Genomic DNA, 12,364 nt, shown 5'->3' with positions numbered 1-12,364 from the left:
GACGTTCACCCAGCTAAATAAATGTTGGGAAAAAAAAAAAAAAAGTCTGGTTGATCCCTTTGAACTGTGTTCTCTAATGTGGGCCAGAAATCGGCTGCATGCATATTTTGAAAGGCTTTTCATCTGCAGTTGCAAAGTTAAGATTCCCCCGGTACACTTTTAATTTCATCTTTTTCTTTTACAGTTATTTATTTCATATTTCTACATGTCTCCTCAAACATGGTAAAAGTGAAGAGTTCAGAGAAGAAGTAAAGGGAAACTTTTTTTTTTTTTTTTTTTTTTTTTCCTCCCTGCGTCTGCATGATAGTCTGTTCTCCCTAATGACTCCATTTTAAAGACAGTGGGTTGACCAGCAGGGCGGGGAGGGAGCAAGGGATCGAGAGCGGGGAGGGCGAAGAGAAGAGGAGAGGAGAGGCTGTGCTCACTGCAGCACTCGCCTCAGCTCTCAACTACCAGTCAGCCTCTCTGTGTGTGTGTGCTTTGAAAGAGAATAGGAGTCAGCCTTTGTGTAAAATAACATTTCTACTGAAAGCCAATTACTGCTAACATTATTTTGGTTGCTTCCATTATTAAAAGTATCTCTCTCTGTTGCCCCCATCATCCCTCCTCCACAACCCCCTACCCCTTCATCACTCTCCTGCAGACGGAGAATTATTCCATTGATTCCAGTTATGTGAACAGCAGAGCCCACCTCATTAAAAGGTATGTCTTGATTAGGAATTGTTACCAGCGCCTCATTACCATTGTTATCTGTAATTGTTTTATCTAATGAGAGCACAGCCACACTTGCTGCCGTTTGCATGTGTACCTGCATGTTTCTCATTCAGTATAATTGAAATGGGAGGTTAAGATTTGGTGATAAATAGAATTACTATAATGCATTTAGGAGACACTTGTTGAAATGAATCTTTCTTTCAGGTTATTCATTTACCCTGAGCAGCAGAATCTGCAAGTAATTATTTTCATATTTAAAATGAAACTTTTCTTCCACTTCTGCTCTGGAGCTCATTAGCAACACATGTGACTTGGATTTGCATGAAGTTAGAACTTAAAAATAACAACTTCTTGCTAAATAATGTTCAAACGAGTTCTCCAGCACTGTTGAAGGCAGCAGTTTCATGAATAGTCAACACTTATTTTTCTTTTCTTCTGCGTCGATGTTAAAAGTGACGAATAAATGTTTTCACTGTGCATTGCCATGCGGTCAACCCGAACCAGGACGGATGATAAGGTTGCAGGAATTCAGCACGGAGGGGGCTGTGATAGGGGTCATATAGTAATTCCCTCCACCTACAGAGGTTTTTTTGTAAGCAGGCTTGCTTGTAGAAAGTCCAGGGTATCCCTTTTGTTTCTTTTGAGGCCACATCAGCCTTTGAAAACCCATTACAACAATTTAACTACACCCCCTGACCCCCCCCCCTTTTTTTTTCTTTCCTTAAAAAAAAGGAAGAATAAAAAAGAAAAAGGAGGCTTTGCATTTATGTAAACAAAGAGCATTCAAGTGTGGGCTTCTGCAGGATACTACAAAGAAATCCCCTCAGGAGCCAGTGAGCCTATGGTCTGGGACAGGTGCAATTACAGTGATAACATCAGAGAGGCAGCATTACCTCCACTGCAGTCCTCTCTCTCCCAGGCTGGGGAATGTCTGGCTTAGGCTGGGGGGAAAGCTGCTACCTTGTTCTGTCCTTCACTTCCTCTTCTTCTGCCTTAACTTTGTTTGCCCACTTTTGTTTGCAACTATATTCTCCTGTCTTTATTGTTTTGGTTTTTTTTCCTTTAACCTGTGAGTCGATCGCTGAACTTGGGTTCTTTTCCTCTCGTACGAAAACACATGTTCAACCCTATTTAGTGTGGCTTGTAAAGCCGAATTTGTTCCAGTGGGATGGAAATCAAATGAAGGGAAATCACGCTGTTACTGTGCAGCTGTTGATTGTGCCCCCACCCTCTTTATTGACTGTGAGCCCCTAACAAGACAGACGCTCAGTTTGTATGCTTCCAGTGCTTCCTCCATCCATCTTCCTTCCAGGAACTCCTGATTACTACAGGATTTGTTTGATTGCAGCGAGTGCGTGCCTCCTGTTTGTTCACGGGGATGTCCTTGAAGTCAGTGCGTCCATCCAAAATTGTCCCCTTCTAAAGCACCTTGTAACATCTCTGCGAGGTACAAAAAACTTAATCTGAGAAAGCCTCAAAAGATTTAAACTGCTGCCTTATCCTGCAGTCACTGCAAACAGAAGCTGGAGAAGGACTTTGTTCTTTTCAGAGGTGTTTAACCAAACTTTAGCTTTGAATAAATGGAAATGGACCATGTTAAAGGGCAAAGAATCCTTGAGGGTAAAAAAAAAAAAAAAAAAAAAAAGGACAGGGATGGAAAGACAGCTCGTCAGAAACCATTAGAGACACGGGGACGAAGGACAGCATGTGAGAGAAGGTGATGTGACAGTTAATCAACATTTCCCTTTCCTCCCTCCTGGCCCCCATGTAGCACATCAACGTTCAAGGACCTGGAGGGGAACAGTCTGAAGGACAGTGGCCACGAAGAGAGCGACCAAACCGACAGTGAACATGATGTCCAGAGAGGACACTATGTTGACACGGCTGTCAATGACATGCTGAACATGACTGTCCCCCCTAATGTTTGCCAGCTGCCAGACCAAGGTAAGGAAACCTGCGCCCGTGTGTTTGTGCATTCAGAGTTCTGCTGCAACCTTTGGACTATGCTTTCCACTTTTTAGATAACACCTATATGGATTTGTTTGTGTGTTCGAGACCGTTTTTACTCCACAACAGCGTCTATTAAGATCCATTATACCCATTGCAGGTCTCTGATGTGCAAGCATGAATAGCATTACTTTTATTTTTTTTTGTCTTTGATGTCCTGCTGGTGCAGCTAATGTGAAGGATCTCTGACAGCTAAGGCTACCCTTTGAAAAGAGCTTAGACAACTTTATTGACTGATAGAAGCCATGTCGGCTCTTGAAGCTGGGCCGATTTTAGATGTGCTTGAATGGCAGCAATTAGGCTCACAAAGGTACAAGGTGGAAATCTACATATCACCATGTGCCCTCATCCATTATTCAATGAGATCATTTAGCAAGGAATTAACGTTGATGTTTCATTTCTGACTCGCTGTTTAAGAAGACATCCGTTTGGTTGGCAGGAGTCGGTGTAAGGGTCATTTTCATTCTTAACTACTGCCAGTCAGGCTCAGGAAGAGAGTGGGTCAGTAAGAGGGGAGAGAGGAGGAGGAAAGCAGGATAAAGCTGTCTGAAGTGGACCAGGATGTTGGTTATATGCACCTGAGGGTATTTACTGAGCTCAAAGGAAACAGCACACACACACAGGTGCGGTGGATTCAGAGAGGACAATGGGCAGTGTTTGTGGAAATTGCAGACATTTTGAAACGATTCCCATTAGCGGTCTGAGTTCAGAATGCAGAAGACCCCCTCCCCCCCCCCCCCCTTCCTGATTTTTTTTTTTTTTTTTTTAATTTTGATAAAAGGACCCTCTTGAGATATCTTTTGCTGCATGTGAACTTTACATTTTACTCCATGCTCCAATTTTCAAAACTTGTTCCAGATTTAGGTTTTCCTCTCTCAGTTAGCGTCAGTATAATTTTGCTTCCCTTTTACCAACACTGGCCTAGAAAGACTTCCTACTTCCTTACTCCTCTACTCTCTTCTTCCTCAGCTCTTATAGGGGGAGAAATTTTAATGAGCCGCAGATATCGGAAAGGAATCCTTTTTGAGAGAAGCGCATAAATAGTGAAGATTGTGTGATTTATTTAAATTATTCAGCTATCTATTTTTACCAGTGGACTGTGAAGTGTGTGGGTGTGGCTTGACAAGCAGTAATAAATATCCTTGCCCGTTCTTGGCATATTTAACCGAACAAATGCTTAATTTGGAGCAGTTTTACTGTTTATGTTGTCTGACTGAGGAATAATGACTTTAGACAACCTGCCTTGTATGTTCATTAAGAACAGAGTTATACAAATGGCTCCGTCTTCCTCCCTGGCTGCTCTCGCTTTTTAACGACTTTGCTGAGAAATGCATATCGAGGTGTTTGGGGTTGGGAAGAATGGTGACCATTAGAATCAGCTTGTCCGGGGTGTTCCCCTGGCAGCGGTGGACTATAATGAACAATGAAAAGTGAATTGGTCATCTATTGGTTGCCAACTGTAATTATTTCACAACCTGCAAAAGTTCCAATGACTCAGAAAAATGCATGCTGACAGGTCTTCTGGTAGTGGGATCTCATTATTGGAGACAATTAGAAATGATGTACATGAAGAATATTACAAGTGGGGAGAGCTCTCTGAGGCAGTGCGTTTTTCATTAACACCACCGATGATTGTATCTGTTTCAGCAAAATGGATGCATGCCTCCTGAATGTGTAATGCAGCTCTGCACTGCTGCTGAACAGAACATGGAGCTATTTTGCAGTGCTGTCCATTCTTTTTGACCAGAACAAAACACATGATAACAAAATGTCTGTTTGGAATTACAATGTGTTTGCTAGTTATTGGCTTTTCCTTTCTCCCTTTTCATGACACCCCTCCTGCAGATTCTTTTTTTTCCCCCCCACAACACTCTTGTCAGTAAGGATTTAATAGAATAGTCTCTCTGGAATGTGTTTTAGAAGTCAGTCATCCCCAGTAGTCACATCACAGAGGCTGCTCATAGTTGTTACATGATTTGACCAAAGATCACAATGCGAATAAAACTGTCCACCTTATTACATGGCTAATTATACAGTGTAGTAAAGGGCAGGCTGAGGTGACGGTGAGGGGCAGATGACGCACAGCTGAACCCTTCTCCCCTGATGTATGAGGATCTCACATGATCAACATTTCCTCAGAAGAACTCCAGCTGCATCATTTCCCTGCTTCTCTTTTCCTTTGTGCAAACTGACTTCAGTGAGGAAACAGAAATAGGACAGTTTCTATAATATGAGAGGTGTGGCGCTTGCATTTCAGGCGTTTGTTGTGGTTTACTTTGAGCTTATCTGTCTTAATTGACAAAAACGGACACTAATCTATTTAATGGCGGAGGTTTTTTTTGTTTTTTTTCCCAGAAAACAAATAGGCATGTTTACTAAACACCCTGCTGCTTAGAGGTCTTCTGGGAATAACTGCTGTAAAGTGTGCCTTTCCTGCCAGCTAAAGCAGAAAACAAGTTGAGAGACTGCAATTGCCAAAGGACAACAACAACACACAAGATGAGGATAGAAGCGCCTAGTTTTCCTGTGTGATTTTTTTTTTTATTGTATTGTTCTGTTTTCTTGTGTTGATAAGCGCAGAGAACAAAAGGAAGCTGGAAGCGGATTGGAGGAAGGGTTAAACTCTCAGGCTTTTACAGTGCAAATGTTTACCATTCCCAGTGCCATGTAAAGATGTTGTTTGCCCAGGAGACAAGTCGTTACCTTTACACAAAGACCCTGCCTCCCTGTCATATTGTTGGCTTTCATGTGGGAAACCATTTGAGGATGAGATTCAGCTGCAAACTGACCCAGAACCACATCACAGTGGGCAGTATTTCTTTCTGAAGCAATTTAGACGTTTTGATATTTGGCTTCTGTCCATGGGTTGTGATTTCCTCCTCGGTGATGCGGTTTCAGCAGCACTATTCATTATTCCTCCACTAGCTGCCACCAAGGTAACTTTCAGTGAAGTGCCCGTGAAGAGATTTCCGACTTATATCCGAGTGAATAATTCTTTGTTGAATCACTTCCAAGAATCTAAAGAGGCGTGTGTGTCTCTTTGGAAGAATCTGACCTTAAATATCCTCGCCCAGTGGATTAGATTAGGGGAAGTTATGTGAAGAGCAAATTACATTAAATCTGTTAAAATCTGTAAAGGAAGCGATATCTTAAACATGTAATGGCTCCCCCATATCTGCCAATAGAATAAAAGTGGATGATATCACTGTAGCTTTAAACTGAGAACAAGAACCACGTAAAATGAATTCCTCTTTATCTTTACAGGCATGTCTGTGAAGTTAGGGGAGATTTGGTGGAAATGTGTGACATGCTAGCTTTGGCTCTGTGGAGCCCTTAGTGTCAAAGGGAGAAGCCAGGGAACAGGCTCTGAGGGGCTGGTGACAAAGGGAGCTTAATCTATTTTCTTTTTTTTCCCACTTTCTTTGATTGTCATAGCTCACACTGTAATACCCCCCCCCCCCCCCCCCCCCCCGATATGGATGAGCAATGGTTTTCAAGGATTAAGATTCCCGTATTGTTAAATCGCTCAAGTTATCTCAGCGGGACGGAAAGAGGGAGCATCGTGTTATGTTACAGCGTGGGATTTGCGGCTTCTTGACGTTTACGGTCTTGCTTTCGAAATAATTTTCCAGGTCATTGTGTGAGCGTTCATCAAATGAAATCCCTGCTTCTTGGCTTATTAGACTCAAAGGGAACTGAGACTGCTCAATTAGCCAGAGCAGGGAACAGTCCTCTTTTATTTCTGACATATTCTTTGGCCTCCACCTCTGGAGACTATCTCTCATCTATCTGTTAGCTCCCTGTGGGTGTGTGCCTGAAGCTGGAGCCCAGGAATGGAAGCCCCCTCCGTGGGCTGCAGATTCCTCCATATTCCCTTCTTCCATCAGCACATCCGCAGGGTTTCGCTGTTCCTAATTGATTTCACCCCCACCCTCCACCCTTTCTTTTCCTTTCTCTCTCACCTTCCATACATCCTCCTCATCTCTTTCCATCCACCGACTGCATACATCTCAAACCCACATCTCCAAACTTTGTGCCAGTCAAGCACTTCACTTTCCCTGTTGAATTAAAGAAAGTGTAAAGACACCTCACATGTTTCTGCTGCAAACTTGCCCTAAATTCACCACGGGAACATTTCTAGTTTGCAGTTCTCTGATCTACTAACGAAAATGCTGACAGGTGTCAGAATGAGGAAGGCAACAGGAACAGGGCTGTGCTGACAACACGGGAGGAGGAGAGAGCCTGTGTGCGAGGGAGACAGAGATTGAGAGATGAGCTGAGAGTCTAGTAAGCAGTCTTGGAGAGGGAAAATAAAAAGAGGAGAAGAAGAAACAATCTGCGTGACAGGTATGGGTTTCTTTTTCTTTCCCTCACTCCAAGGTAACTATGAATTTGCTAGATGATGTGACTGATTCTCAAACAGCGTTTTGATTGAATTAAGCATCAAAACTCTTGTTGTGATGCAGGCTGGCAACAGCGCGTGGTGCTTTGTGATACTTTATGATTAGATTAACAAATAAACTCTATGCTGGGACCATCCATTTTGATTTGGATTTGCCTAATCTAATGTGGAACTGGTGGAGGTAAAATGGCTGACAGTGACAAAGAGCTCTGTGCAATTCGGGCATTAAGGAAGATAGAGTGCAAACACACTAGTGCTCAAACACACCAGAGATTGCTTACTAGCAGGTGTATTGGAGTCTGTAATGAACAACCAACATGCAGAATTTGCTACCAAGATGTGAAGACTTGAGGGAAAAAGAAGGAAATAAAATGTTATTTCAAGCTGTGTCCATCTGGGCTTCTCTCTGTTATGGTGCTTATCACTGAATAAAATTGTGTTACTCTGTGAGGTGTCTGGTTGTGTCATATTAAAATTACACCTAATATAATACAACAGAGCTGCCTGTTATTGATTTTGTTCCTTGCAAAAAAGCCTGTAGTTTTTTTTTTCTTTTTTTCCTGTATCTACCTCTTTTTCTTTACTGGTTCTGTTTAAACAACGTGGTTTGGGGTGTTTTTCTGTGTTGGAAAATTTGCCTGTGGCCTGTATGTGTTAGCTGTACTTATAAGAAAACTGACAAATTCTTTAGAAAAAAAAAGAAAAAAAAAAATCTTGTGCAATCACATTCTTCATCGTGGAGTTAAGTAAAGAGATGTGAGCAACTAAAACTATTGTGACATATTTTGATTCCCTGGCTGCTTTTTTGCGAGCATTGCCTGTAGCTGTGCTTCCTTCGACTGCAAACACTTGCACAGACACAAATAAAGCTCCATACAAAACGTCTTCGTCTTCGGCCGAGACCGAAAACATATAGAAATGTTATAATACCACTGCAGCGTCCCTTGAACTTTCACTCTGCCAAAGCCCTTCTGAATACTCAGTGTATTTAATCAGCTGAAGAGGGGACTGCTTATCTCTTTGCACTTGTCATGGATAGTGTATTGAACATATCAGAGAGAGAAATGGGAATAGTTCATTATTTTCTAGGGCTCACAATGAGCCTGATGTATCTCATTGCAAGCCCTCCACTGACAGCTCATTTTCGAGACAATCCTGGCATTCAGTTCACAACGCGGCAGGGCAAGAGAGACACAGAGGCTGAGGGAGGGAGAGGAAACACACAGGCAGACAGAAAATAGGGCTCCGGATCTCTATTGCTTATTCATGACGCTGTGGCATGCTAGGTGTGTTAATAATCTCCGCAGAAACCAAGTGAATCGCAGTTGTTTGTTGAACACCTTGCAAAGCTGGGCCCCAATCAGCAGCAGATGGGAAAACAGGGGGATCAGGATGATCCCAGACAGAGGGAGGGAGATTAAGAACAGGTAATGTGCAGAAGTTGATGGGGGCTGAGTGTGTATTAAAGAGAGAGGAGAGAGTACCTGAATTTTAAATCCGTCTGTGTGTGTACACAGTGTATTGAGTGTGTGTGGTTGCAAGTGTGTGTCTATAAAGGTTAATCAGAAATGGAGTGGGGAAGGGAGAGACGAGGAGAAAGATAAAGAGATGGCACGAGAGAGAAATACTGCGGGTTGGTGGAAACAGAGTGAAATTCAAGAAGCAGAGCTATAGCGATGTCTCCAGTCTGCGTGCCTTTTGTGGTTCTGATTGATTCTGCTTCTTGTCCGAGCAACTGAGACAGCATCCATTTTTCTAACCACACTATTGCGCTTTTAATTCTTGGAGATCACAGTTTGGACACGGCCCTTTCCCCAGTGCAATACAAAGAAAGAAGTAATAAGACTGGGGGTTAAATCAAAGAGCTCTATGGCTGCAGGAGCTGCGACCCAATTACTACGAAAATAAAAACCCCTTATTAATCTTACTGCTGTGGTGATTCTTCTTCTGATTATTATTATTTTAAGTAACTTGTTACATTACCAAGAAAGAACACCCTATATGCAATTCCTCACACATATCATTTATCTCGTCCAGAGGGTGTGTAGCATGTCTGTCGCCACCAACATCCTCATCATTTCCACACAGCCTCTGCTTTGGCTCCACAAATCATGGCTGTATGTTTTGTTGTTTCAGAGCTGTAGCAGCAGCAGCAGCTCCCTCTCTCTCAATGGATGCTGCTACCATGGTTAGCTTACACACACTTCTTAACTCTTTAAGTAGAACTCTTCACAGCTGATAGATGCCTGTTGTTACAATGATGTTCTTTCTACCCATACATTTCAAATAATGCACATACTTGCCATTTTCCTCGCGGAGCTGCTGTACAAATGCACACTGACACAACTGTTGGGTTGGATACCTTCCACTAGTACGCAGATGTCTGCCAAGAAGCAGGGAGACACAGAAAATATGTGAATGCTTCGGGGATATTTTTTCCTTCTTTGCCAACACAAGGATCATTGACATAGACACATTTCCAACCATAATAGGACACTTTTAAAAAGTAACCGATTGATTATTGGAGTAGCAAAACAAACGTTACAAACAAAATGTAACATCTCCTAACACTGTTGCTTGCTAATCTTAATTTGATAAGGAGATATTATCTGAAAAGATAGGACAAAATTGGACTCAGTTTTATTTGGCCATCAGTTGCTTCGAAGAATCAACTGGTGCCAGGTCGATGCAGTTGGGAAACGATAGCGACAAAGAGTTTTATGAAGCAGAGATCACATTGATAAGCTGGAAATCTATCAGGAAAAAGACTAAACTAGAGACTAAATTAGGACTGAAGTGAACTGACAGTGTAGGAAAATAGATGTGAGTAAGCATGGTCAAATACCCAAACACTGAATGCAACCCTATTTGTTCGCTACCAGTCTGATGTGGGCATTCTGCCATGAACAGGTGATCATAATCTGATTACAATTTACCCCCCAGAGTGATAATCTTATCTATATGTGCTGTGGAATCAATATTACCAAAGGTTAACAAAGAATCCTTTCAGAAGTGTCTTTTTAAATGTGCAAATCTCTATACCGCCAGCTGGCGCAGCAAGTACAGAGGCTGTTGCACATACTCTTATCATGACAGTAAAAAGCTTCAGTGAGCCAGAGGAGGCTATTTATCCTCAAAAGGTACTGCTGTAGATTGCTGCGCTTATAGACACCTTTTTCAAGGACAATGACAGTATCAACCACACCAGTTATGTTTTAGTAACAAATCCTCCCCAGTGTTCATTGCAATTCGCTGTAACAAAGCAGGCAGGAAGGTGAAGTTTTTCCGCATCAGGGGAGGATATTCTAAAAGTAGAATATTGTGGCTTTAACCAGGAGACCAGTTTATTGATGTCAGCATGATTCGTAAATCGGCTAAAGAAAAGCTTACTTGTTTTGTTCAGCGTTGTGAGTCACATTGCTGCGTTAATAGTTGTGTTGACCAGCATCTTGGCCAATTCTGGTGCGGACATCCTAATTTTCAGTTTTAGTGTAACTTGGGGAGCAGTAGAGTTGTATTAACTCTAATGGCTGCTATACAGCTGACAGGCAAATGTTTACGATCCTGCTGGGGAATGCATCCCCAGCTGATCAGCTAATGCTGTCTGTTTTTTTCAGGGTCTTCATTTTTGCGAATACGGTTACAGTTAAGCGAGCTGCTACAATATATCTCTACCCTGAGGTTAGAAAACAGAAGATCTAATCCTCTGTTGACAATTCAAGCTTGTAGCCCTCTTTTACAAGAGCATGACTTTCTCTGTTAATGAAATGGTATGACTGCGGACTACTACCATGTGGAGTAAACTGCTTGATGAGGACATACTATACACATAGACGAACTTAAAGGAGCCTCAGTGTGTGGTTGGAAGTGAGCAGGATAGTCACAGAGTGACTGCCAAAGCAAGGCTTGTATTACAGGGATCCCAGGATATCAGACACCAGGCGGCCTGTGCTCCCTCCAGGCAGGGCAAGTCTGGCAGCTGGCCCGTAGCCCAGATAGCTATAATCAGCTCCATTACCTGTAGCACTGATGCCCATTTAGGAGCCTTTATAGTGGAACTATGGGCTTCACAACAGGGATTAAGGATGCTGCAGAATTTAGGAAAAGCACAAATAGCATGGAGCAGCACCTGCTGAAGACACGTACAGTGTACCCAGAGGAACACATTCATAACTAAATGCCACACAAAGATGCAGGGAATAGGGAGAGATTTTCTGGGCGTTATGTGTTTTGGCACAACGCATTTGTTTTATCTTCTGCCTTTTCTGTGAGCTGAAAGATTAAAAATATGCTCTGCTCCGTTTAAAAAGGAGTGTGTGTGTGTGTGTGGGGGGGGGGGATCAGCTGTCTTCTGACAAGTACATTGTAGCCTACAGTTTTCTGTCCAGAATACAAAGAGACATTTATCACTGCAGCTGTGGTAGGAGAGGAAGAAAGAAAGAGAGGCAGAAAGAGGGGATATGGGGGGAGAGGGGGTGAGAGGGGTCTCCTGTGCTGCAGCATTTTTTTTTTTTTTTTTAACGCTTATAACTTCCTTTGAGATTTTCCATGCTTGAACCCCCAACATCTGCACAAATGCCTTTGTCATCTCCATCCTGGTTCTTATCATGGCTCTCATCACCTGGGTTCTCCTGACAACATTATTACTCAAATAGAATATGAAGCAGAAATATGGAAAGTTATGTCGTCCTCCTCAGTTGTGGCAACAAAAGGTTACTACCTCAGGCAGAGAGCTGTAATATTTCCATATTTTCCTCTCCTCATGTATATTCAGTGAGAATGATTTATTCTGTAACATTTTTACAGCCACTGAAATGCAGGCTTTCTCTCACAGTTATCATGCACATACTGTAAAACATATCATGGCAGAATGTGCTCATTGGATTTGTACTCCACAGAAGTTAAACGTAGGTTAAAGAGAAGTCATCCAAGCCCCCTCTATCATTACTATCTTTCATTCACCAATTAGTGTCAGTGTTCCCCATGCTGTCCCCCACATGACCTTGCAGAGATGAGCTCAGTATGTTGTAATTCAACATTTTGAGTCAGTCTCACTAGTGGGAGGCACCTTATGGCTGCTGGTGACCCACATTATAAAGTATTGATGAGAGACTGAGGGCGCAGTGACAGAGAGGAGAAACCTGCTTGTCCACTGGTTTCCTCTACGTTAGCTGTGTTTTGTCTATCAACACACTTTAATATTAAACAACTTCCAGGTGTTGTGTTTAACCCTTCGTTCTG

At 42.5% G+C, this 12,364-nt stretch overlaps 1 protein-coding gene across 1 annotated transcript in view; it reads left to right on the top strand.

Annotated features, from left to right (window-relative positions):
* Positions 1 to 12,364, top strand: part of pcdh19 (protocadherin 19) — a 53,366-nt gene that overhangs the window by 29,380 nt on the left and 11,622 nt on the right. Inside the window, exons 3-4 of the mRNA XM_079249840.1 lie at positions 644 to 702; positions 2,486 to 2,658. Coding sequence (XP_079105966.1) covers positions 644 to 702; positions 2,486 to 2,658 — 232 coding nt within the window. The remainder of the gene's footprint in view (positions 1 to 643; positions 703 to 2,485; positions 2,659 to 12,364) is intronic.

The sequence above is a fragment of the Telmatherina bonti genome (genome assembly GCF_933228915.1).
Source record: "Telmatherina bonti genome assembly, chromosome: 12".
Lineage (NCBI taxonomy): Eukaryota > Metazoa > Chordata > Actinopteri > Atheriniformes > Telmatherinidae > Telmatherina > Telmatherina bonti.
Note: the sequence above shows the minus strand (reverse complement) of the source record. Positions and strands in the feature narration are given on the sequence as shown.